At 37.1% G+C, this 22160-nt stretch overlaps 2 protein-coding genes across 5 annotated transcripts in view; one reads left to right on the top strand and one right to left on the bottom strand.

Annotated features, from left to right (window-relative positions):
- Positions 1-6384, top strand: part of GLDC (glycine decarboxylase) — a 48680-nt gene extending 42296 nt beyond the window's left edge. Inside the window, exons 21-25 of the mRNA XM_054810218.1 lie at positions 663-774; positions 2074-2169; positions 2778-2950; positions 3641-3721; positions 4681-6384. Coding sequence (XP_054666193.1) covers positions 663-774; positions 2074-2169; positions 2778-2950; positions 3641-3721; positions 4681-4824 — 606 coding nt within the window. The 3' untranslated portion in view covers positions 4825-6384. The remainder of the gene's footprint in view (positions 1-662; positions 775-2073; positions 2170-2777; positions 2951-3640; positions 3722-4680) is intronic.
- Positions 6385-7561: 1177 nt separating this feature from the next.
- Positions 7562-22160, bottom strand: part of UHRF2 (ubiquitin like with PHD and ring finger domains 2) — a 96218-nt gene continuing 81619 nt past the window's right edge. For 3 of the 4 annotated variants that reach the window (XM_054809053.1, XM_054809056.1, XM_054809057.1), the window contains 7 exons: positions 16976-17082; positions 14978-15140; positions 14301-14438; positions 13366-13489; positions 12791-12954; positions 10190-10288; positions 7562-8659 (listed from right to left, as the gene is read on the bottom strand). In XM_054809053.1, coding sequence (XP_054665028.1) covers positions 8513-8659; positions 10190-10288; positions 12791-12954; positions 13366-13489; positions 14301-14438; positions 14978-15140; positions 16976-17082 — 942 coding nt within the window. In that variant the 3' untranslated portion in view covers positions 7562-8512. The remainder of the gene's footprint in view (positions 8660-10189; positions 10289-12790; positions 12955-13365; positions 13490-14300; positions 14439-14977; positions 15141-16975; positions 17083-22160) is intronic. The other variant, XM_054809055.1, reaches the window with a different exon arrangement.

The raw sequence follows: 22160 nt of genomic DNA, 5'->3' as shown, positions 1-22160 counted from the left end.
TCTGTTTACACTGTCCCATCTAAAGGGGCTACCTTGAAGCCTGTTTTGATTTTCTCCTTTGCCAACTTAACTTCTAAGAGCAGTGTTAAGAAATTCAACCACAGCTTAATTCCAGTACTGTCCTTTTGCAGTGCCTTAGCAGAGAAATAAGTGCATCTGTGTTCATTTCACTCTGGTCTTTGTTATAATGCACAGTATCATCTGTGACATGGCACCACATGCTGAGATAATCTGTACAGACAGCACACATAGCTTTTTGGGCAGCTCTCTGGACACTCTTTCCGTGGGGGTAAGGATGGTGACAGGCAGCGTGTGCACTTCTTGCAAGTGTGCTGATGACATTCTTGAGTTTTGCTCACTCTGTTCTATTCCCTTCAGAGCTTCTCAGTCTGAGGAAAGGTTTGAGTTGTTCACTTGTTGACTGTAAGCAAAAACTTACACACTAAGCAAACTCATAAGCTCTGTATACCAAAGTTGATCTCGAGTAATGCCCAGTGCTTTTCTGTGAGTGTAGTGCCGAAAGTGTAATAGCAGTGTGACTGCCTTAAAGCTAGCCAGGTGCATTAAGGTGCCATTGTCAATCATGTTTGCCAGTACAAGAACACAATTAGCTTGCTTGAGAGTGTTTTTAGATCTGTTTCTTCATGATATTCCTCTTTCAGACAATGGGAGCAAAGGGTCTGAAACACGCTTCTGAGATTGCTATACTAAATGCAAACTACATGGCAAAGAGGCTGGAGAAGCACTACAAAATCCTTTTCAGAGGAGCAAGAGGCAAGTATTGGACAATTTGCTTTCTTCTACAAAGCTGCCCTTTTTTTTTTTCTCACTAATGTAGAAGTTGGCTTGCAATATGATTCTTTTTTAATGCCAGATGACAGCTGCATCTCAAACTTGCCTTGATATTGTTCGCAAGGAGAGAAATAACCTGCCACGCTGCTTCTGTGGAGGTATTGCAATGAAGATGAGATATTTGGAAGTAGAAGAAAAAATGCCTGGTTGTAATTCAATGAAATTATGACAAAAGATGGAGTAAACCTTGTCATCAGATTGTTCTCCTTGAAGTCTAGTAGCAGATTAATGAACAGTAGAAAAAGGAGCAGCAACAAAGTTGAGACCTCCAAATTTCCCATACCCAATGGCACAATTTAAGAAGTGGAAGCAATTTTTGGACCTGTACTTTCCTTTGCACACTTTCTCTGAAAAAAACCCCCAACACAAACCCACCAAATTTCTCTTATTTCCGCTCCTTATTCTCCTTTGTGAGATGGGGAGAAGCCCGTTGGCAATGCTAAATACTTCAGCTACATGTTAGTTCCCTGTGACAGCTCTCCAGTTTTGTAGCAGGACATAAGTAAAGAATAAGAGGTGAAAGAATTACCTGTCATAAAAGAGTAACTATCAGAGAATGCTGTTTTGCTTTTTTAAGCTGAATGGCACCAAAGAACATTTGAGTACAATATGTATACTACTCAAAATATATGTCTTAAATTTAATGGAGTACACCTTGGCTAAATCGGCAGGTTGCATTTCAAGAGAATATATTATTTCCTCACAGAAGTGAAAGGAACTTGCAAATTTGGAAGGATTCAGCAATGAAGTGGAACAGGGTTCTCCAGGATGACAGATACAAATTTAGATAACTTACGTCTTTAGCCTCTCTATAACACCACATTTGAGCTTTTCTCTGGCACAACATGAAACTGATTATCTTGCACATGATTAAATTCAAGATAGCCTAAGACACCTAAATGCTGTTTGGGCATTGACAAATCCAATTGATTTTTTGAGTACTTGTAAATTATAGGAGCTACTTTGACCACCCTTTCCTAGTCCTGATCTTGGAAATGATGCCTCTTCTTAATGTGACGTGGGACTCAGAGGGCCCGTCTTCAAATACAGAGTTGTATATCTCTTACCTGATAATTTCTCAGGTTTGAGGTTTTGCCCAAGTGGATATTTTTTAATTTGTCTTTTTGCCATGTTCTCCACAAAACCAATCAGAATAGACTGCTCGGTAGATTGCATTATTCTCCTAGTAAGTAAATATAGGGTACACTTTTTCATTTACAGGTTATGTAGCCCATGAATTCATTTTGGATACGAGACCTTTCAAAAAATCAGCAAACATTGAAGCTGTAGATCTTGCTAAGAGACTTCAGGATTATGGTAAGTCAAATGTCTTTTTTTAAAAATAGCAGTGTAAGTGAGAATTTCCTAAATCTCTTCTAAAGGGAAACATTCTAGTCCTTTGCTTATGGATGGTGAATCTCTCACGATCATTTCAGGTCTCCTCATGTTCATTAAGGGCTTAGAGACATAATCATGATAAACCACCTTTTCTTTTTACCTTGTTTACCAGTGTAGAAATCTATACCTGTCTTTGCCATTCAGCCTGTCATAAGAAGCTGAAGTGACCAAACGCTTCTACTGAAGTGAGCAGCAGAAACAGAAATAACTCAGGACAGAATCATAGAATGGGGTGGGTTGGAAGGGACCTTAAAGATCACCTAGTTATACTTTGGGCTTAAAAGTAACAAAGCAAAAAAAGGAGCAGGTTTTAAAACCGTTTCATTAAATCAGTGTGTATCTCCATTGTAAATAATGCAATGGCATTACCCCTTCAATGTTTAAGATACCTGAAAAGTCTCTTGCCTCTACAGTACACTGCCCATGAGTTCAGCCATATAGAAAGGGCTGAATTTGTGAATCAATTGCTAACTTATGCATGTATTAACTCATAACCGCTTGTCAGTGACTGATTTCTTCTTCGTCAGGTTTTCATGCTCCAACCATGTCCTGGCCAGTGGCTGGGACACTTATGATTGAACCAACAGAGTCTGAAGACAAGGCAGAGCTGGACAGATTTTGTGATGCAATGATCAGTATTCGGCAGGAAATTGCTGAAATAGAGGAGGGCAGGATGGACCCCCAAATTAACCCACTAAAGGTAAGATGGCAGGTAGAGCAAGTTACCAGCATCAGCTTAACCCTTGAGACTTACTTGAGAGCACGTGAGCCTGCTTCCTGGTCTTCCAGTACTCTGCAAAATAACTGTGTGCAACAGTGAACACATGAACTTACTGAAATTTCACTTTTTTAGAAACCTTAAACTTTTTCAAAATTTGAATGTTGACTTTTTTCAAGTCAGAAGTCTGGCCTTTGCTGACAGAGCAAAGTTATTTATACAAGCACATGATTATAATTTTCGAGGCCATCTCAAAGTGATGAATGAAAGATGCTTATTTATCTGGTTTAAGAGGAATGACCTTAAAACTAACAGCAAAGTAAAAATTGAATGAATTGTTTTAGCAACTGCAGCACAAAATTGCTATAGGCTTAAGTTCTGTCCAACTCCTGTAATGCTGTACAGACTTTATAAATACCGAGGGGATTTACTGAAAAGCGGGAAGCATATTCAGACTTTGGGTAGTATCTTCAGGCAAACTGAAAAAAATCCAGATATTGACTTGCTTCCTGTTTAAAAATCTGCCTTTTCCCCGCCCCCCCCAGAAATGCTATTCTGAAGAAACTCTCTAGACAGTAATTATTTATATGTAGTAATGTGAACTTGAAGGAAGGTTGATACATTCAACTGAATTCAGTAATTTCATGTCCTAAACATGTTTTTTGCTTGCAGATGTCACCACATACTCTGAACTGTGTCACTTCTTCCAAGTGGGATCGTCCTTATTCCAGAGAAGTGGCAGCATTCCCACTGGTGAGTAAATAATGGGGTCCTAGTGGTGTGGTAAGACATAAATGTGCTTTTTCTGCTCTGTGGTTTTGTGGTCAGTTGGAGATGAAGTAATCTGGTAAGAATAAAAACTTCAGAGCCAATTTTACTGTTGCTCAATTTTTTATGTGTGCGAGCTCTACAGTAGTTCCATTGGTTTTGTTTTTCAAGACAAGGAAAAAAGATCTTTAAAAAAAAGTCTCTACACATGAAGTGCAAACTTGGATTTCTAAATCTCACCACTTCAGTATTGGATATTCCTATGGGAAACAGCCCGTTCAGTTCTGACATACTGCACCAGGGGCTCCCAAACAGAGTCCCACGTCCTGGCATTCACAGCTCTGCTCCCAAGAACTTGGATGAGGGTTTGACAAGATGCACGGTCAGCATGGAGCACGCTCCACAAATGTGAGCCTGCTACAAATAAAGGTCAAATTGGAGCTGGATACATCAGACTTCTTCAGAGCACTACATAAAATTGCTTCCACAATCTTAACAGCTAAATATAAGTGCAACCAACTTTTCTCACCTAAAACTGAATTGTATCTATTATATTGTTACGTACTGGAAGAATTTAACTGCGCGTGTGAAGTTTGCCACCTTGTTCTATATATTACATTATAACTATATTGAACAGCACAGGTCTTGGTAGTCTCCTCAACTATTCCATGGTTCTTATCTGTAAGCCGGTTATTCAAAGGGTCATAGTTTTCTTTTAGCCCATGACAAATGCTTCTTTGCATTTGTTAGAGGACCTCATCTTTTGACTGCCACCTCTGTTATACATGCTTGTTAACTTTCAGTGAAGATTTGAGTATGACTTCACTTAAAAATAGCCACTTTTCTAGCATTTGTCATTCTTAAAACTTGTAATATCTATTACAATTCTGTAGGTTTGCTTGGTAGAAAAATTAAAATAGTTGGTTTCTTTCTTCTGTACTTAGCCATTTGTGAAGCCTGAAAGCAAGTTTTGGCCCACAATTGCTCGCATTGATGACATATATGGAGATCAACACCTGGTTTGTACCTGCCCGCCAATGGAAGCCTATGAATCTCCCTTTTCTGAACAGAAAAGAGCATCTTCATAAGACTGCTTCCAGCTGCCTGGATTTCTGAGTCCATCAGAATGGCCTTTTCCTCCCAGACCTGATAGGGGATTTATATACTGTGTATATTTTGGATAATCACCATGTTTGTTAATTGAATCACTGCTTAGTTAAAATGTAAATACAATCGATATGTTAGGTGGAAACAAAATGAGATTGTTCTGCAGCAGTTGAAGTTGCCTTGATTCAGCATTTTGTCTGTTTTGTGCTAAATTTTTGACAATTAACATCCAATTTGAAAAGTGTCATGGACGATATGGTTAAAAAAAAAGTAGAAAAGTTGCAGATGCATAAGGCAATAGTAAGGGATATTAGCTGCAGAAGTGATTGTTTATATTCTGTAAAAAATAGATGAAGTAGATTGTTCAATTTACTTCACGTATTACGACTAGCATTGCTAGTGTTAATATTTCATACTTTTTTTTTACCTACCAATGTTAGTGCTCTAATAAAATTGGTCAGCATTTTAAGTGTTGTCATGTTCTGGATTTTAACTTTTCAGCTCGATTTACCCAAAAGAGCAGTATGAAACTATGAAGCTTTAGTTCTGATTTGCCAGAATTGCCACAGCAGTAGCAGCTTCTACACAAAGCAAATTAATACTGAAATAAACCTCTGATATTTTTTCATGAGCTAGAATGATCAGTTTTACTGAGCAGTAACAAACTTAACTTTTTTCTGTATCGCATCAGTATGTCCTTGTAGTTCCATCTAAACCTCTCCTCTTATTCCAGAGAAGGCACAAAACACCTTTTCTAACAGATTCTGAACTGTTTCGTATGAGTTAGGTCTTGTCTGACAAAGTATTCTCCTTCTGCAGTTTCTCAGATCTCTCATTTTGGATACTGGCTTTAGTTTACACAGTGCACTCAACTTGCCTTGCTTTGTCACACAAGTCTACAGCTAGTGTAAAAACTGGTCCACAGCTTTAGCTCTGTCCCTCCAAGAATTCACAGAGCACCCTGAGACCAGAGCCCTGCTGCCACACACAATGCCACATGCAAACGCACAGCTTTGCGCTTTACAACCAGAAACTACTTGACCTCTTCTTGAAGGTCTACAAGCACACTCGTGCCTGGGGGCTTTCTCTGAAGTGACAGGAACGAGGCTAGTGTTCAGAGCACTATTTTCAGTACTGTACCTGTGTGTCCTGTATAGTGAAAGTTTTGGGACTGCAGCTTTTTCATTACCTACCTTTAGACTTCATTGGGGGCTTTAATTACATAGAAACTGCAGATGACAGGAGACAGGAATAGATTTCTTTAAAGGCAGGTTAGGCCAGATACCAGTTTTGGTATAAAATGCTGCACCTAAGTCCTAAAATGTCTAAATGCATAGTGAGGAAAATTAGAATTTTTTACTCTGAATTTACTATTGAAAAGGGCGTCTTTTGGAGGCTACTGATACAGCACTAAGGGTGTAAAAAAATTGTGAAAAAAACACTCCCAACTTGTAATGTGAGGAAAGGACAGTGCTCCTGCGTTGCCTATCTAACTCCACAGTGTCTTGTCAAGCTACTTTTTAAATGTTTGCTAAAACAAATTTCATGTTGCATGATTGTGTCCATCACTGAAAACATGTATTAAAAAATTGGTTTAGGTATTTTTGTATTAAGCAGAGAACTTCCCATTGTTGACTTCCAACTGACTCCAAATTTATCTCATCAATTAATAGGTAAAAGCTATCAAATGGAAAAAAGCATTAAAAGGTATGAAGTATTTCACAGCACTCAACTATCAAGTAAAAAGCCACAAATCTTATGTGCCTACTGCACAGATGCAATGATTATTAGAAAGGTAAAATTACATCTGTTTTTTCCCCATAAAATACTGAGCTACCATTTTGTAAAACACAGAAGTTCAGCAGGATATGAGAATCTGTCTACAGCTTTTATAATCTGTATGCTCAACGCTAATACCAATTCACCGACTGAACAAAGGCTGAACCCTCATTCTAGTAAGCACAGAAAAAGCTGAGGAGTTAAATCTTTCAAAACTGTTCAGCAACGCCTGTTTTTTTGATTCATGACTACAGAGATAGTACCAGCATTATGTATTTTGGATGCAACTGAAATCCAAAGTAGAAATAGGAGGGAGAGTGGGGAGAGGACTTGCTTATTTTGGATGAAGTGAATAACCCATTAAGCTAAGTTTCAGCCACCAGAAAGAGCACTGCCATGTGCATCTCAATGATGGGTTCATTACCACCCAGGGTAAAGGCAAGATCTTCAGTTACTGAGAGTGACATATATACTTCCATATATGCCTACTTTACAGGCTACAGGCTGTCAGGGCAGGCCGGTGCCTACGGTGGGAACCTCTGACTGACGGCTGCGCAGGGCACCCACAGCTCCCAGCAGCACCGAGCGGGCTCTGGCAGCAAGGACTGCCAAAGCCAAGGGGGTAGGAAGGGCTCCCTCCAACCTCGGTACGTTGCTGAGCACCAAGCTTCCTTCAAATGCTCAGTGCAGACCAGAGCAGCTACGTGACAGCCATTGCTGTAGAATATGTGTGAGCCCATGGATATCGATGCCATGGTGGGTTTTTTGGTCTTAATTAACAATGTTTTTTTCACTGAGGAATAAGTTAAGGAGTGTAAAGCCTCATGTCTGAAAAACAAGAAGCCCCCCTAAAGAAAGCATTTAGTAATCTGAAAAGAAAATTCTATTAAAATGTTATGATTTAAACAACTGGATAATAGTAAAAACAAAATTAGCAACTTTTCTGAATCATAAAATATTTAATAAGGTATATTTTTAGGGAGGATATATTGTATATAAAATTTCAGATCACAATATGAAGCGATTTGAACCCTCTCCAAGCTAGCACTGCCTTCAATGCCATGTAGATGTATTGCCACTGATACAAGACCTACTAAAAGCATACAGTTTAACTAATACAGAAGTGGCTTTTTATATGAAATATTTTTTACACAACTAGAGTGTCTTGAATACGCTCTTTAAGTGCAAAAAACACAGATCACTTTACACTAATGCAGCAACAATGCATTCATATTGTTCTCATTAGTCATTAGTAGTCAACTTGCATAAGATACAAGAAAAGCACAATGAAGCTCACAAAAATAGACTAAAAATCAGCTTGTTCTTGCAAAAAAATACAGCATAATGGAAGAAAAAGACAAAAAAGGATTATGCACACCACAGAATTTGCTGTTCTTTATCCAGCTGGCTTAAGTGCTGTTTCTGTTTTTTTGCTGTTTTTTGTGGGTTTTTGTTTTGGTTTGGGGTTTTTTCTTGTAAATCAAACCACATGGACCAGGCACAACTAATATTCAGGAGGCAGTGTGTAGCTAAAACTTCACTAACTATTTGTTATCCCCACAATTTATTTTCCTCTGTCCTGAGGTAGTTACAAAAAAAACAAATCATAAATTCAGCATCAGCTAGGCCAGTAAGAGCTGAGGCTTTTCTTTTTCTTTAAAAACTATTTGTTAACTGGCCAAAACTACCCTTGATGTTAAAAGACAGCTGTGAATTAGAGTTCTCACTACACCAGAAAGATGGCTATGAGGGAAAGAGGGTTAGCTGCTTCAAAATGTGACAATATATTGAGTCCCATCAAGCTGGCTGGTCCACTGTTGAATTTCTCATGTTTGTTCTCCTTTACTGTCTATAAAGTCACTGGGAGAAGTACGGAAGAATCGCAGCACATCATCGTCCTTTACTGTAACCAGGGAAGAACTGGTCCAGTAGTGTCTGCAGGATCTTGTTGGGAACCATGGTGTAGCCCTTTCCCAGGTCATAGCGGCAGGCAGGGCAGGTGAAGACTTCAGCTCTGAAGGAGCGCTGTAAACAGCTCTGGGACATACACAGACAGAGAAGTAAATTGTGAGAACTTTGTTTTAGACTGACAGCTCTAACAGCAAATCACTATAAACCAAACAAAAGGAATCACTATAAACCAAAGATGCAACCTGCTGTACTACCAGAAAAATGGGAATCATTACCTCTGTCTCTATAGCTAAAATGTCCTAACCGAGGAATTCTGCTCTGGGCTGGGGTGTGAAACATTGAGCTTGGGAGGAATTAAAAAAAAAATCACCACTGAGATTTCCCCTTCATTTCCACTAGTGCCTTCCTGTCAATCACAGCCATGCCTGCAGCCTTGTTCTAGCTTCACAGTTAGACTGCTACAGTTTTCCAGCCCTTCAAGAGGAAGATGAGTATACCAGGTATATTGTTTATGTAACAATCTCCATCTACCTCACTGGATGAGAGTCAGTTAAGCCTTAAAGACATATGTAGAATAATACAATCTCTAACACATCAGCATCAGTGCTGCCCTTCTTACTATGTTACCATAGGCTGCATGTAAGCTGAATATCAGAAATTTATCAGGGCAGATTTGTGCTCAACAGCAATAGCAGCTTACTATCAAACTATTCCTTACAACTTTAACTGCATGTATTTTGTATTCACAGATATTCACTGACATCTTCAAACTCCATGCTTTCTGACTTTGTTGCCATTCAGCAAACCATTCTCCATGGTTTTCCAATTTCCATAATTCTAAATATTAAGCCCTTCATAATACTTTTTATGTTTTTTAAGGAGCCATAATCATTCTATGTGTGCAGGCCATCCATAACAACACAGTGATTTTTACTGGAGTGATGCATACCTTCTTGAACAGCAAACTTGCATTATCAGATATTGTACTAGGATGATAATAGTCTGAGTCCTTTTAGGCTTTTAGGCAGAAACAATAGGTATGGCAGCCACAGTTCAAATATGCACAATTCAGCACACGATTCAGTGCTACAAAAATTAGTACAAACTGGATTCTAAACTCCTTACATTATATCCAACTGATCAAGATTTTAAGACACATGAGTTATAAATTGACTTCTGTGACTCTCCTACCAAACATAAACAATGGCAAGAATAACAAGATAACATAACTTTCTCTGAATAAGCCCAAATATTTTTCTTCTATTTGCCCTGCACCCTTTCAACAACTCTTAGGAAGAGTGTTACACAATTATAAAATCTGGTTTTATTCCTTAAGTATGTAAATTAAATTATTGTTACCATACCAACATCTAGCTCCTGGACCACACCAATTCCTAGTGTAATTCCACTGATCACAAAGGAATGATAGCAACAGTAAACTTCACTTATTATGTCTGTCAGGAACTACACTAAATGTACTTCCACTCTATTACATAAAACTAAGGTTACGCAGCAATCACTGAATGCAAACTTGTTGCCTGTTTTTGCTCAGAATGTTAGGCAATAAATATTGTCTTTCTAAAATACGTATGGCTTTGGTGGCTGGTGTCTCAGAGCCAAGAAAACAGCCCAGAGCAAGACCAAGTTTATTCTTACTTTACAGACGTTGTGGAGGCACTCTGTTGTCACTGGCTGGTAAACCAGCTCCTGGCAGCAGACACACATAAAGGATTGTTCCAGTTTCTTCAGAAAATTCTAGTGTACGGCAAAGGAATAAAAAAGACAAACTCTATTACAGTTCTCATAAATGCCACTTACTACATAAAGATGATGAACTTCCAGAAGTTCTTAAGTCCTCCATATCCATGAGTCCAGCTTTCTAAAAGTAATCAGGAAGCAGGTCTGTAACTGCTTTATTTCCCTGCTTTTCCACAAATCAGACAACTATTGTTTTACAGATTATTTACTTGTTTGTATTGTTACAAACAAAATGAAACAGACCAGAGGGCCACTCATGCCTGATTCTTAGTATAGGTCAGAAAAGTAAGTAATTGTGTTTAGCAACTGCTGCTAGAAATGTGCATGTCCCTGAAAGATCCCTGCTTCTCTGCCACAGGAACAACTGCTGCTAAGAAAGCCACTCCTGCACCTCCTCCTGTGCTTATGGATTGTGGCTAGCTTAATTGCTTCTTCTCTCTTCAGGTCAAATTCTCTGCAGTGTGTAAATCAACCTCTCTGATTTTTAAATCTTCTCAGGGCATCTCTGAGGAATCTCGAGATACATTTGTACCAGATGTTTTACATACACAAGCGTGCTTATCTCTGGCATGTCAGTGATCTCAAAATATCTCAAGAATACAAGCTTGGATATAGGAAAAAAAAGCAGATCTACAGGTAATCAAAATATGTTCTTTGTAACAATTTTACAATACCAGATTTATCTTAAACCACATTTTATTTATTTAAAAGGGAAGGTGGTTGTTTCAAACAGAAAGATTTACATTTTCACGCTAGGAACCCAAAGCTACCAGTGATTCTCATTGCCTTTAGTGGCAACCAAAGGGAAATTTTACCAAAATTATGGATAGGAATCTGTAGGAAAATGACTTATCAATAACTCAACCACTTTTAAATTACTGTTTTCTCCTTTTTACAAATACAAATCTCTATTGCCTGTCAACATGCACAATTTTAAGAGCTGAAATTCCTTCTAGTCATTACAGACACTGGATAGAATACAGATAATAGCAAGTAACTTTACTTTGTGTAGTTTCTACACAAAGACAACTGCAGCAGCATTATAGCAAAAACTAGTACTGGAAGTGGAAAAACAGGGAGTTATGGATGATTTTCCGTTACAGAAGCACCATAAATAGCCACTGGTAATTCTCAAATAAATTATGTATGTCAACTTTTGGATATCTGTTTTCCAACCAATGGTTTGTTTTTCACCGAGTTGAGTTTTAGCCAGTTATTTCAACTTCTTAGTGCCTTGATTTCTTCTGGAAAACAGCTAAAATAACTATGACATTGACATTGGTAAGACTAATTATCACTGAAAGACATAATATTTCAGGAGATGCTCCTTTTGTGGACTTTTTTTACTACTGTCTATAGTCTCTTGTATCTTGAGCTATTCTTGCTATTTTCTTGACATCTAGGGGGAGGAAAGTATTTTCTATCTTACTTAATGTTCCCTCTCTACAAAGTGGGATAATCTAGATTTGGATGAAAATATTTTCATTTCATATCAAAATTTGAAGATGACAGTACTTCTATCTTCTTAAACAAAGCAAACAAGCTGTATTTTCTGTCATAAAATTATTTTCTGTCTAAAGAAAAAGCAGTGACTATAACCATGTCTGATTTCTCACATCGGCACAGCACAAAAATACATTTATAATTTCAGAGAAGACACATTCCCTTCGAAAATGAAAAGGACAAAAACGCCACCTCTAACTTCAAAATGTTTTTTGAGCAAGAAAAGATCTCCATTATGCAGGCGTAAACAAAGCCATCAATAGCAAATTGTACAATTGTGTCCTGGTTTCGGCAGGGATTGAGTTAATTTTCTTTCTGACAGCTGGTGTAGTGCTGTGGTTTGGATTCAGGATGAGAATAATGTTGATAACACACTGATTTTTTAGTTTTTGCCAAGTAGTGAAGGACTTCTCAGCTTCTCATACTGCCCTGCCAAGGAGAAGGTGGGGGGGCACCCAAGAAGTTGGGAGGGGGCATAGCCAGGGCAGCTGACCCAACCTGACCAAAGGGATATTCCATACCATATAACATCATGTTCTGTTTATAACTGGGGGGTGGGCTGAGAGGCTGGACAGACGGGGGTCTTGTGCAGCATCGACTTTGGTTGGTGAGAAATTGTGCTGTTCATCACTTGGGTTTGGGGGGGTTTTTTTGTTTGTTTTTTTTGTCTGGTTGGTTGGTTTTTGTCCTATTAACCTGTCGTTATCTCAACCCATGAGTTTTCTCACTTTTACTTTTCTGATTTTCTCCTCCATCCCGCTGTGGGGGTGAGTGAGTGAGCAGCTGAGTGGTTCTTAGCTGCCAGCTGGGGTAAAATTGAACAACAAATTGAACGACAAATTGAAATCAAAGTCTTAGAAATAAAAATAACACTAGACACAGTCTGTATTCAGCAAAAGTTCAACAAGCAAATTAAGTTTGAAGAGAGACTCAAGATTTCTCCTAACAGTCTAAAGAAAAGATAAACATTAAAAACTATGCATGCAGCAAACATACTGGTCCTTCCTTAAGAGAAGCAAGTACTTCATCCCACAGTTTCTGGTTCATACAGTCTTCTCTAATCAGCCATTGCTGCTCTTGGGTCAGCTGGAAAGCCTCTCCTTTCCCTCCATCTCCCATCCTCATGGCTTTGGATGTATTCATAGGTTCCTCTATGCCTGCTTAAGATTATGGCCATCAGACACAGTAACAACAGAGTGTTAGTCTGAACTAATAAAAGGGGAAGACAAAACTGTTTATAGAAGGCTAAAACATGGATTACGCTCATGAAATGCAACAATCAAATCCCTACTCCAACTCATACTCTTCAGCATTGTTTTGGACTGCAGCACACAGTTGCACAGAAGACTGTTCGTTTTTCTACAGAGCTTAAGAAAAAAAAAACAAAACCTGTAATAGTAGCAAAAGAGTAAGATCCCTACGCTACTACTTAATTACAGACCGTGTGCTTATCAATTTACATTAGTATTCCAAATAACCTCACACTTCTGCAAAGTTTTCATGCTACTGGCTCAATAAACGTAACATGACAGACTTTGCTGATGGATGCTAAAAATGTAAAAAAGAAATACCATCATCAATTGTCCTTTTCTGGTTTCCGTTACTCTGGCTGGTTGGCTCCTGTTTCACAGTTTGCCTTTTAACCTTATCTTTCTTCTCCTTACTAGCCATGGCTTCCAAATAACCTTCTGGATACTAAAATAAAAAGCAGAGATTTAAATCAAACCCCACTGTCACACAGGAATTCCTAAACACTAACAAGACTAATTTCTAAAAGGCTTTAAAACCCTGTGACTACATACTGAAATAACTACAAAATAATTTTTTAAACCGCACACGATGGAGAAAACATTTAAATTCGTATCTATTATTAAGAAAGTGTAGTCAAGGCAAAGGATCTAATCCAGAGTCAATTGCATTAAAAGGAACCCAACATCCATACCTATGCCCTTACAACTATACAAATCAATTAGGCAAAGTTGAAGATGATGATATGCTGTAAAATAGACCACCGCCTCGCTGAGAAAAGAAACAGTATGTTAATTCTTTCCATCTTTCATGGATTCTGCATTGCCCAAGTCCTCATCGGTCAGTTTATTTCTGTGCCTGAAATACACTATCCATACAAATTCCTCAGTCACATGGAGAGAAGAATACATAAAAACAAACAGATTTTTCAATTTCTGAGACAGACTCAGCTATAACAACAGTTGCTTGTAGAAATTCTTTCCAGCCTAACGATCACAAAACTAGATTCAAACTCTTAAATTTCCAATCCATATATGCAAAGCAATTTACTAAGTCAGAAAGCTTCATCCACCGTTCCTTCTGCTGTGTCACTATTGAAGGATTCTTTCAGTCTGCAGATAATCTGTGGTTTTTGGCATTAAATTCTGTAGTGAAGTACAAGAAAAAAACCCTGGGACTTTAATTTAACTGATTTCTATTTCTGGAATTTGTTTACTGGAACTGAGCATAAACTGACTGTGCGAGTCCTGATTCGAACCTGTACACTTAGACCCAGTTTCTTTGACCGCTCCATTCCTTCTGAAGTCCAAGGTGCAGGCTCAACGTCATCTCTCCTCAGAAGATAGCGCCAAACTAAAAATCCACATTTTCCAATTTCTGGCCAATATTTCACAACCTGAAGAACAATATAAAATTACTCCCATTATTTTATCACAAGCCAAACACAAGCACATAGTCATACTTTAATGGCTCAAGAAGAAATGAGAAGACTAAGTCATACATTACTATTATACAGCAGCTCTTCCCTCAGGTGTGAAATTTTTCCATTTTTTTATAAATACAGTGCTCTTAAAAGGCACGCACCTTTATAATGACATGCTGAGAAGTCACTAAATGCACAAAAAGCTAGGATATAGTTGGAAGGAGTGAAGAAATAATTTGATTTCCACAGATGAACATGATTTAGTAAGTATATATAAATTAGTTTGCATATTCAACTTTATATATACTATTATGGACTATGTTCTATTATCACTGCTCTGAATAATTTCAGTTCAGTTCTCTGCAGAATAAGCTAAGGCTAAAAAGCTATCATGGAGAAAAAAAAGAATTATTGCTTTTAAGTAATAATGAACAATTTGCAATGTAACATGAGACTTTATAAAAAACAGCTGAAGAAAAATGTTATGTTGCACTCAGTAGAAATCACAATACCTTGTAAATGCCATCGTATCTGTTGCCTTCCTCTGGGGCATATTTGCTGATTCGCCGTCCTTTTGAACTGCGCACAACTCTGACTGGCTTACCAGCTCTCCAATTCTTAGACTCCGCTCCGTTTTTGTCATCCAATGGGGCATCACAGTTAAGGGCCAATGCCCTAGAAAGAGATTTAAAATCTTCATAAACTAGAGTGCTTCGCACAACAGATTTTTAGGATTTAATGTAATTAAGTCATATCTATTTCCCTTATATAATTAAGTTTTATCAAGCAGCATAGAACTTTTCAGTATATTCTTTAACAACTGCAGAACTGATGGAAGCAATGAGATCATGCTACCATGTATAGTAAGAAAAAAAAAATGGGAACACGAAATATTTTGTTGAGAAGGTTACAGATGAAACTTAGCTGATATTGCTAAATAAAACAAACCAGTCATCTTAGATTTAATATTCTTAATTTTTAAAAATAATACCTTGCTAAATAGCATTAAGGGAATTAAAAGAAAATTATAACAAAAGGCAAACTTTCCCTATTGCTATTCTCCATTAACTGCAGATTTTAAGGCTTTTTAAGTGTCTACACAATAGTAACAAATATGATAAAAAACACTACAGAAAAAAAGTACAGACTGATTTGACCAGGGACTGAAAACCGTTCAGAATCAGACTCAAACCAAACCATGAATGTTAGAACAGAAGAAATAATATGTTTTATAAACAAACATGGTACGAGTATAAAACCCACATTGTACAGAACAGTAAGAGACAGGTGTGCAACGCCAACTTTAAAATGTTTCTTATATATAAACAAAGGTATCTGGACAAGTAAAATCAATACTGGTTCAACTACATGGAATCATCATTACCTTCAGTATCAAAGTACTTGAAATCTTGGATCAAAATCGGTACCAGAGAGCAGCACCTTGTTATACTGCATGTGCGCTAACCCCTGCAAAGCTACAAAGCAAGCTTTGCCAGTGGATTTCTCATTTGCTAAGAGCAGAGAAACGCTGAGACTAAGGACTCCAGCTTTTAATTCTGTTTCCCAAAGCAAGTTTGTTCTATTCACTAGATATGCTTGTAAACCTATTGCTTAAGCCTACCTCCTTCCATCTTCCTTCCCTCCTTGTTCTTGTTCACATCACGTTCCCTCTCTCTCTCCCTCCCTCCCCTTCTCAGCCGCCAAGTCAGGCTTTTCTTCTCACTCTCCTCTAAGTTACACCAAAAAGCTTGAAAGAATCCCTCTCCATGCTGCTTGACAGCAGCAGCTGATACCTAAAAGCAGACCTGGCAAAGAAAAGGTCTCAGTCAATCTCAGCACCCCGCAGGTGTTAAGTGGTCAGTAGCATAACAGAGATTATGCTCTTAGAAATAGAAAAGGAGAACTCTTTGTTCAAGCAGGCTTTTAGAGGACGTAAAAATACTTTAAGCAGATGTCCAATTCATCTTTTGAACATACATTTTCTTGGTTTTGATAAAGCAACACCCTAATTCCTTGCTTTTCATAGAAAACTATGATGGAAGAAAGGGCTAGCAAAATAGGAAAGATATCTTTTAACATGGGAAAACGAACGTACTTTCTTCCTACTTAAATTTCATAGTTGATTTAACCACTGAAGAAGAAACTTCAAAATACACACCCAGAATAGAGAAAACATTCACCTAGGAGTTTTGACAAACTTCTTGTTAAATTGAAACAGAGTCCTCTGATGGAAATTGTAGGACAATTTCAACCAGAGACATGACTACTAGTTACACCAGCAATACAGCAATGTATTTCATTTCTGTTTCTTTAAATTCATTTGTGTTTCTTTAAATCAACAAAACATAATGTTTGATAAAATGCCTCTTAGCAGCAAGAGGCACCACTGTTTACAAAAGCAGCATGTACAGGAGTGAATGAATAAAGCAAAATGCTAGTTTTAAATTTTAAAGCACTACAACCCATGTCTTTGTTTTGGAGTACTTTTTAACTTTATCTTCAGAACTTACCTATTCATGTGTGTCAATGTCTGATCAAATGAATGTTCTCCAATCCTTTTGTTGCCAGAAAGATCTCTACCTCCACTCCCAGTGTAAGTGAATTCATCTCCTCGATCCTGTGCAAGAAGATTATCCTTCATTTTAACACTCCAAAGTAAAGCAACTCAATTTAAAAAAAAAAAAAAGTGCCTTCATGTGTTCTATTAGACAGAGAAAAACTATAATCCAAGCCATGGAAATATGTGTTTTGAATTTCAGTGTCACTGTCCTTCTACAGGAGTTGTGCCAGCACAAAGCTATTGGTCTGCATGTACTATATTCACCAGCAAATTCTTATTAAAAACCTGACTGTCTTAAAAAATTGGACTTTTTTTTTTCTGAGGAAGGGAACACATTCTAGCAAGTGGTTACTTGATTTAGAGCTTTCACTTGGTTTATAAGAATGTCATGTTTGTAAAATACGTAATAAATACCTTGCAGGGATCACTTCAGCTTATGCAAGGGGCTAAGCACTAAGAAGTACAAAGAGCTCTGCCTTACATACAAGACAGGTACTTTAATGCAACAATAATCCCACCTCTTCTGAACTACTAAGAGCTTAAACTCATTTAGACACATATTTTGTAAGCTGATGATATAATTCTGTAGTATATTTCCTACATATAATTTTCGTTAAATTGCAGGAAGGTTGATAATATCTTTTACCATGAATTGTAAAACCAGTCAAAATCTACATACACATAAGTAAAGCCAGTATTACTATTTTCTTTAGGAAATATATCACAGAAATTCATATTACTCCTGGCAAATTCAAGCATTTCTCGAAATATATATATTATATGAATATATATATTCTGCAAATTTGGTACAAAGCAATAGTAGAAAATAAATAATAGGAAAACAATGATTATACAAATTTTTATAGCAAAAATCTGAACATACTTGTACACAGTAGTAAAATTCAGTCAATTTCTTACCACTATTAAAAGTCTGACATTATTAAGGATCCAGTGCAAGACTGTTACACATATTTCATGACTGACAACAGCAGAAAAGAGATAGTTAGAAAGAGAAATGCTGGTTGAACAAGGCCACAGATTAATTATAGAAATCATGTTTATTTTATTCTATGTAGGGAAAACCTAACAGAAAATCAGTTGCAGTTTTAGAGTATTGCTCATTCAAAATTTATCTAGACATAATAAAAAAGCAAGTGCTATGATGTTAACAAAAAATACTCAAAACCTAACAAAGACATGTATAAACTCTGGTATATCCTTTCTTAAAAGTCTACCTATTCTGCTCAATGAATCTCTAAAAAATAACAGAAATAGAATGATGTTGTACGAGGACATTATATAAAGCAACTTCAAAAGAATGAAAGACCGACAAGATGAGAACTATTTACTAAGAAACGATGTAAAATAAATTGTATAAAATCAGGTATCACAGAATTGAGCTATGTTTAATTTTTTCAGTGATTATAAAGGCAAACAAAATGCACAGATCACACAAAGATGATTGTGATAATAATAATATGAATAGGGATAGATTTGCTTGATGAATCAGGCCATTTGAAACAAATTACATTTTAACACTAATTAAGAAGCTTGTGCCAAGTTCAGAAAACAAGATAGATATATCCTGGAAAGTCATGAATCCAGAATGATTTGGGTTTCATAACAAAGAAGAAATTGAACACGTGTTCGTGGTGTGGCAGAGTATGGAACATTGATAAGGCAGTTTTTTGATGTACAAGCAGAAATAAACTGAAACTGGAAGGTGATTTTTTTCCCTCTTTTTAGAACATAATGTTAAGACAAATATTGAAATAACATATATATATATAAAAGAATATAATAAAATAGAGGAAAGATAGAAACACTACATATGCAAGCAAGATGGAGAAAATTATTTACAAGACAAAAGAGGTTCTTGACAAACTGTTTTGTTTATCAACAACTAGACAGAACAATCTTCATGAGAAGGAAGTAGTGAATAGACTTTTTTTTAGGCATAATAGACAAACATAAATCAAGGACAAATCGCTATAGACTAAAGCCAAAAAACCCAAGAGAGAAGGCATAAATGCAACAGTATTCATAATTACTTACTAGAACATACTTCTATGGATAATGGGTTAAATGTGAAAGGACTACAAACATCAAACTTCTGATGTCTTCAGAGAAAGACTGAGGGGTTCTCTGGGTGGCACTCTAACCGCACGTAACCTGAAGACATTGTGCTTGAAGAGGTAGCACAGATACAATGCCTATGCATATATGCTCACCTTTTGAACAGATTCCACACTTTATAGGTTACATTTGCTTCCCTTTAATTATCCAAGTGTTCTATGCATAAATAGGCAAAACTGTATGGATTTGAGGGACACTGGAAAACCAGGGGAAGGAAAATGGAGGAGAAATAGAACAATTACGGAGCGTAATTGTTACAGTGTTACAGGTCAAAAACCAAGAAGATGGCATCTTTTAACACTCCCCAGCGTAAGGAAGGCTCATGTCTGCTTTACTTCTCAGAAGAACTACACTCACTTATTTCACATCAGATATATTAAAAAAAAAAAAAAAGTATTGCAGGAAACAAAGACACACAGTTCCTAGAACTGGAGGAAAATGACAGAGATCTTGCCATATAGGACGCTGATCTGAACTGCATGAAGAGAAATGGGGAGGACATTTGAACCTCTGATATGAGAGCAACTCCTAAACAAGGAGAGGAAGAAAACTAAGAATAATACATAAGTGCTTGTAGAGAAAGAAAATCTAGAATGGCAAGAGTAAGTGATGCACAGACACGGAGTCCTTAGAGTGGAATAAACATGGACATGAATACAGCCCGTGACAAGCAGAAGTGAAATGGGGATACTGGTAGTCTGGAGACCTAATGGGAGACCTACAGAACCTACTTCCATTGTGGTTATGGTGTTTTACCTTTAAAGTGGAGTACGTCAGGAATATTCACACAGCTCATTATTTCGGACCTTTTGATGAGTAATGACTCATTAAAACAATTTCTCAATAGCTTCGACTTCTGAGTCTATCTACAGATAATGCAGGATCTTCCTACCACCTGTAACAATGTTCAACTGATAGGCTGCATGTGACAGTTAAAGGTGGAAAGCTATTTTTTTTCTCAAGAGGGTCAGAAAGTAGACCTTAAGATACTGATACTGCTGTAAATTCTTATTCAACAGTTAAAGTTAATTAAAACATTTGGCAAAAGGAATTATTGATGTCTGTATGTTCTTCTTTAAGAAATAAAGTAACTGTCAAAAAGGCTAATAAAACAGTCTTGTCTTTTCCCTTCTCTCCTCTTCCTTCTTCCTGCCTTTTCCCCATTTTCTTACCTTAAAACATGTAATTCTGCCATTTCTCTTCTGCTTTCCACAGCTTAATTCAACTTCCTTGCACCAAAACTTTCTTTCAAGAGCTAGTAAGACCTTTGTTATTCTGTCTTCTCTGAATGCCTTCTGTATGTCTCTTTTTCTTATGTTGTCTCCATAAAGTTATTTCTTAACTCTCCTGTTTGTAAAGTTTGATCATGTTATAGAGCAAATGAACTTCAGCCACAGTAGCATTGACGCAGTATCTCATATTGAGGCAAATGAGCGGAAGATGAGCCCAAATCTCTAGTACTGTAAGCCAGTCAGCCTCAGACATACCACATAAGCAGATGGTCAGCTGTATTAAATCATACTCCACTATTTCAATGGTGTTACATAATCAGTTCTAAGTCTAACAGAGATAATGGAGAATGAAAAAAGTAAGATTTTGAATTCCACCTAAGCATTCAACCACGTTATTCTATGGGTTGCTTTTATGCAGCAGCTGACAAGGACATTGGCTACTTCAAGTTACTGGAATATCAGCTATCGCAAGATAGCTCTCAATTATTTTCTCTTTCTGTTAACACCTCTGGTATTATGCTCAGATTCAAAGTCTGCTCCCAACATATACACAAAAATTGCATTTATCAGTCAGTAAAATATGCTATTATGAACACAAACAGATTTTCTAGATGAGCTTCAACCATCAGCCTAAATTAAAAAAAAAAAAGTCTTATTGTTTTTTTGATACAAGAAACCCCAGAATTTCATCAGTTCACCAACCCCTCGATTCATCAGTTTCACCTCAGTAAAACATGACAAATAAAGGCAAAGATTTTGATTAATATAACAAAGCAAAATAAAAAAGCACTAAGCCTTTTTAAATGAAGTTCTTAAATCCAAGACAAATATTAACTATCAGACAATTACATCTGAAAGGATTTTCTTTCCCTAGTAGTAGTGATACCTGAAACTGAATCATGTCATCATTCATCTCCATTAAAGTCTCACAAGTCTGTACACATAAGAACTGACAGAATTGGCCTATCTGCCCAATTGTCCGATTTTTGATAATTTCACGGTTTAGCACTATAGTAAAATGTGCCAATTAAAAAGGAAGGGCTAAATTACCTATTTCATTTATAAATCAATAAAACCCACCTTGCATTAAGTGCAGAGCTTGAATATATCATAATCGGTGTTTCTGAGCCTTCCCTGCAAATGCTCTTGACAGCAAGAACCTGACAGTATCATGGCATATTCCACCACGATGAAAATATTTAACCATTTTCGTGTTAGCCAATCTGGATCTCTGAACAGTAAAGGCAGACAGCTTCAAAGCAGGAAACAGCAGAAGGTGGCTAACTGGTGATGGAAGTAGGTCAATGTTTTGAAAAATAACTCCCAAATGAAAGTACTAGACAACTACCGTATGTGCACCACTTTCTGAGGTTTTTCCTATTCCTTTCTGTGTTCAGTGCCAAAATGGTGGATTACCAGACCTTTAAACTAAATGTTAATATGTAAACAATTCAGGTTCCCCAGTCTGGATTCAAGAGCTTCTGCTCCGTTCAAAACCAGTACCAACTTCAAACCAGGTTCACCAAAGATACAACACACAGAAAGCCTTTTCAGGTCAAACACACTTTTCTGTAGTGGGAAATTACTTAGGAGATACAACAGTTTTTTGAGACAACATTTTTTAATTACAATTATTTTTGACTACCTGTTGGAGATCGCTGATTGATTGTTTGTCTGAAGGAAAAAACCCTGCAATCTGAATGAGTAATTTAATTAGCTTACTATAATCCTAGTTAAAGCAAGGCAAAGAAAATCTTGCCTGTCTAA

This window comes from Grus americana, chromosome Z (genome assembly GCF_028858705.1).
Source record: "Grus americana isolate bGruAme1 chromosome Z, bGruAme1.mat, whole genome shotgun sequence".
Lineage (NCBI taxonomy): Eukaryota > Metazoa > Chordata > Aves > Gruiformes > Gruidae > Grus > Grus americana.
This window is presented reverse-complemented; position numbering and strand designations above follow the sequence as displayed.